The 4,956-nt window shown below is 55.0% G+C and overlaps 1 protein-coding gene across 1 annotated transcript in view; it reads left to right on the top strand.

The window, feature by feature from the left end:
• The window catches only part of GRIK3 (glutamate ionotropic receptor kainate type subunit 3), a 230,191-nt gene extending 227,070 nt beyond the window's left edge, over window positions 1-3,121 (top strand). Inside the window, exons 15-16 of the mRNA XM_077753181.1 lie at window positions 83-333; window positions 2,927-3,121. Coding sequence (XP_077609307.1) covers window positions 83-333; window positions 2,927-3,121 — 446 coding nt within the window. The remainder of the gene's footprint in view (window positions 1-82; window positions 334-2,926) is intronic.
• Window positions 3,122-4,956: the final 1,835 nt, after the last annotated feature.

Here is a 4,956-nt window from a genome sequence, read left to right as displayed (position 1 = left end):
GGCCCGCACCGAGCGGGGTGCTGGCAGGGCGAACGCGCATGCGCCGAGCGCCGCGGCCAGCCGGACCCCGTCCCCCGCGCAGGCTCCCCCTACCGGGACAAGATCACCATCGCCATCCTGCAGCTGCAGGAGGAGGACAAGCTCCACATCATGAAGGAGAAGTGGTGGCGGGGCAGCGGGTGTCCCGAGGAGGAGAACAAAGAGGCCAGCGCCCTGGGCGTCCAGAAGATCGGGGGCATCTTCATCGTCCTGGCCGCCGGGCTGGTCCTGTCCGTGCTGGTGGCCGTGGGCGAGTTCGTGTACAAGCTCCGCAAAACAGCAGAGCGAGAGCAGGTGAGCCTCGAGGACGGGGGCCTGCGCGGGGACGGGAGGGACAAGGGAGGGCAGGTTCCGGCTGGGTTCGCGCCTCCGAGGCTCGCACGTGGCGTCTGAGCCCGCCCTGCCTCCCCTCGCCAGGAGGCCCGCCGGCCGCACCTCTGCTCTGACTCTGAGCACACACTCCCACCGCTGCAGTTCCGAGCTGGCCAAGCCCCCTCGCCTCCAGCTGTTACCGGCCACAGCCTCCAGCCTTGCCTTCCTGCCTCCCCTCTCCCATCCGCTCTCCACTCTCCATACACAGCCAGTGCCCTGTTTAACACTTAATTCAAACCGTGTCGTTTCCCCTGCACAAAACCCTCCGCGGTCATTGTTGGAGCTGGGTGATGGTTACATAGGGATTCATTATACTCTTCTCTCTCCTGCATAGAGTTGGAAATTTCCATAATCAAAAGTTTAAAAAAGAAAGGAATGTTACGAGATCTGGCCCAAGTGTACAGACAGGAGAGCTCTGCTCCACGCATCTGATTAATTCAAGTGTGGTTGAGCAATGTTTCTGGGTCCTGGTAGCAAATTAGAATCACAGGGAGAGAGTTTTTTAAGTGCTAATGCCCTGGCCTCACTCCCAGAGATGGTTTTTAATTGGTCTGTGGCAGATCCTGGCATTGGTGTCTTAAGAACGTGTACTTACAGGGTGATTTAAAAGTGCACGTGAGGTGAGGGCTGGAGGGAGGTGCCTCTCACAGAGAAGTTCAAAGGGACAGAGGTCAGGATGGAAGGAGATTGCAGTGAAGGCCTGTGTGGAGGGGCCCATTCAAAACAGGCGCTTTTTACATCCATCAGAAATGAAATCAGACCCTTTGTAATCAGTAAGCCAAAGTCAGCAGAGAGGAAGGGGAAAGATTCCTGGTGTCGCATTTCTCCTGGGCAAGAGGAAAGGGACCTGTTCCCACATTGTGGGGATCAGCCCAAGTCGACACGTTTTTGGAAGGCAGTGTCGCAGTTATGGACAGAACCTTAAAAGTGGCCACACATTTTGACAGTGAATCTCTACGTTTAGAAATGCACCCAGTGGAAGTGGCCAAGAGTAGACACAGTTTTATTTATAAGGATGTTCACTGAAGCGCTAATGGTCAGGAAAAATTGGGTGGGGGTACCCTTGATGTCCCATAAAAGGGAACAGCTAAAAAAAATTAGAATACATTAAAAAAGAACAACCAGATTCTTGAGGAATTCCCAATACAATTGGAATGAGCTCCGCACTGCACCAACAAGCCTACAAGATCTGGTCCTGGTACACTTACTTGTCTGACTTTCTCTTTCCTATGCTGGACTCCCTTAACTCTGCTCCACACACACTGGCCTCCTTTTTAGGCCTTAACACATCAAACGCATTTCAGCCCCAGGCCATTTGCACGTGCTGTCCCATCCACCTGCAAAGCTCTTGCCCCAGAGCACCGTATTATTAGCATTTTCTGGTCATTCAGGTTTCAGCTCAAATGCCACCACTCAAGTAGCCTTCCCCACCTGCCCCCACACCCAGCCGCCACACTATCCTATTCCACTCCTTTATTCTCTTAAAGATAGTTACCATTCTCTGAAGTGATTTATTTGTCCACCAATTTATTACCTGTTTCTATCACATCATAGACCCTAAGCTCCCTGAGGGCTGGGACCTATCTGGCTTTTTCACGTCTGTATGCCTAACATCTGGGACAGTGCATGGAACGTAGTAGGCCCGCAATAAATATTTTCGGAATGAATAAGGGAGGTGAAGAGGGACTCTATTCTATGTTTAGTGGCTGAACAAGGGGAAGCAAGTAGGAAGCAGAGCCGGAATTCAGAATTCCCCTGCACTGCACAGGCCACACACAGCTTCCTGGGAGCTCACGCCCTGGCCCCATGGCCAAGTTTAGCTATCAACAGCCCCCCACTGTCTGCCAGGCAAGTCACAGGACGGCCTCTGTCCGTTGGGCTCATAGGAGCCACGACCCCCAGAAGCCTGCAGGCGAAGCTGTACTTTCGCCGTCCCTTTTGGCTATCCATAGGGACCCAGGCCAGAAGCCACTGCCACCCAACTGCCTTCCGGGGACCCTCCTCCCAGTTGCACGCCTTGAGAAACATGCTGGATGGACTTCCCCGAGTGGGAGCACGGTGATTCTCCCCTTAGTTGGAAGCCCTCCCAGGGGAAAGGTTACCCCTATGTTCACCGGGTGTTTCTTAACCTGCCTCAGTGCCAGGCCTAGTGCTGAGAGCTGGGCTCACAGGGGTGAAACTGGTTTGGTTCCTGGCCTCAGAATCTAGTGGAGGAAAGTCAGACAGGTCAACTCCTCAACCTTTCATGTGCATGCCGATCGGAACCTCAGTTTGCCCATCTGTGAAATGGGCATAAGAGGATACTACCTGCCCTACCTCCCTTAGTCTCCACCCGAGAGTGTAATGCTCTGTAGGCTGCCTCCCAAACTGGTCACCCTGAGTGGGCAGGGGGTGGGTGGCCTGAAGGTGAGAGACACAGGCAGCCTTGGCCCAGCCTTGGGAGGAGGGAGGCGCTGGCTGGGGCTGCAAGGCCAGGCCTCACCCATGTGCCCCTTGCCCTTCCCCCCCACCCCAGCGTTCCTTCTGCAGCACCGTAGCCGATGAGATCCGTTTCTCCCTTACCTGCCAGCGTCGGGTCAAGCACAAGCCGCAGCCGCCCATGATGGTCAAGACTGACGCCGTCATTAACATGCACACATTCAACGACCGCCGGCTTCCAGGCAAGGACAGCATGGCCTGCAGCACATCACTGGCCCCTGTGTTCCCCTAAGCACAGGCGGGGTGGGGGACCGAAGGCCTGGGGGCAGGGCAGAGGAAAGCAAAGGAGACTGGAAGGCACCTCCCCTGTGCCCACACTGGGCTTGGGGACCAGAGCCATTGCCTGCCTGCTGGGCCAGGAGCCCTCTGCCCTCACCTACCAGGAAACCAGAAGGCCTCTGCTTGCCTCTCGTTTCTTCTGAGGGTTTCTAAAGCTGCCAGCCGAGACAGCCAAGGCCAAAGGAAGCACATGCCTCTCAGGCCAAACTCCACCTGCCCCTCAATTCTCCTCGACAGTCAGAAGTTTCTACCACGGCCCTGCAGAGGCCAAAGAGAATGAGAAACAGCTCTTATATTGCCACTCTTTCCCCATGAGCCCAGGCCTCCTGGGCCTTGACCGTGAGACCAGAGACAAACCATGGGTACTTGCAGGACTATCGTGGAGCTGCCACTGGGAGCTGAAGATGGGGGGTGGCCGCCCCACACGTCCTGGGCAGAAGGAAGGCCTTCATCGCTCAGAGGCTGCTCACATAGTCCTGGTCTCTTGGACTTGGCACCATTTTTGGCAGCCTCCATCTTTGCAAAGTTGGAGGCAGAGAGCCCCATAGAGAAAAAGAGGAGTCTGTGGTACGGGAGAGAGGAGAATGCGCAGAGGCTGCCATTTTGAATTCTTACGGACAATGTCCAGCAGCTCCCATTCCTCAAGGAGGTCTCCAGGAGTATAAAGTGGGAGGAGAGGTAAGAGCGAATTCTACTTTCTGGCCAGAGGATAGAGGACCCCCCCCGCCCCTCGGGGAATCTCTCACAAAAGATAAACCAGAGAGTCAGTTAATATTTGAAGCCAGAAGAACAATGGATTCCATGGAAATCCCATAGGCCCTTGAGCCATTGGGCCTCATTTGGATGGTTCCTGGGCTGTTTCTAAACCCTCGTGGTATTTGAGAGCTTGGGCTCTTTGCCATCTACTCATCAGCAACCCCCCATTCCTGGCCAACTGACCTTGACTTCCTTCTGTCATCTTGGAAGGAGAAGAGAAGCCTGAGTTGAAGTGAAAGTCATCACCCCTCCTCAGAAGAAGGCTCATGGTCCTGCTGCACAGGCTGACTTTGGGGTAAGATGGGGAAAGCCAGAAGGTCCCTAAAGAAATCTTGGTCTCCTGGACTTGCCAAACCTAAGGTTGCTCCCCAGAAGAAGAGGTTTTCAGGGACAGGATATCAGAGCTGGTAGAGGCCCCAAGGATGCTGAAAGAAGAGCTGCCTCCTGGAGAATTAACCAAAGACCCCACACAGAGACACAGGCCATCTTGGCCCCAGTCTCTTGTCCAGAGCAGCTTGGACTTAGTGGGGTTTGGGGGTACAGCAAAGACATCGTAGCAGATGGGGCAACAGTCAGGGGTGGACCAGATGATCTGGGGGTTCTGGCTAGGTAGGATGGATGCTCTAGAAGTCTGAAGATTCTAGAAGAAGAATGAGACGTGGAAGGGTTAGGAGCCAAGTGTCCTTAAAGAGAACATGATGGGGCCAGCAGGGCTTCTCATTGCCAAGGGCAGAAGGCAGGGGAGGGAGGGCTGGAGGTTCCAGACAGGGACCCAGAAGACACTAGTCACTGCCCTTCCACCTCTGTCTTGTTTCTGTTGGGGAGTCTGGTTAGGGAAGAGCTCCATTTAGATCTCAAGGGCCTTCTCAGCTGGGGTTAAGGGGAACCTCCTGTCCCCGCCCCCCCTGCCGCCCAGGAACTCCCAAAGCAGAAGTGTTGCAGCTGACGCATGCGATATATCCCATGCCTCCTCCCAGCTGTGAGCTGCAGGACCCAACCAGCTGGTTCCCACAATCACAGCAGCTCCAACAG

This window comes from Crocuta crocuta, unplaced genomic scaffold, assembly GCF_008692635.1.
Source record: "Crocuta crocuta isolate KB4526 unplaced genomic scaffold, BGI_CrCroc_1.0 scaffold303, whole genome shotgun sequence".
In the NCBI taxonomy this organism is placed as follows: Eukaryota; Metazoa; Chordata; class Mammalia; order Carnivora; family Hyaenidae; genus Crocuta; species Crocuta crocuta.
Note: the sequence above shows the minus strand (reverse complement) of the source record. Positions and strands in the feature narration are given on the sequence as shown.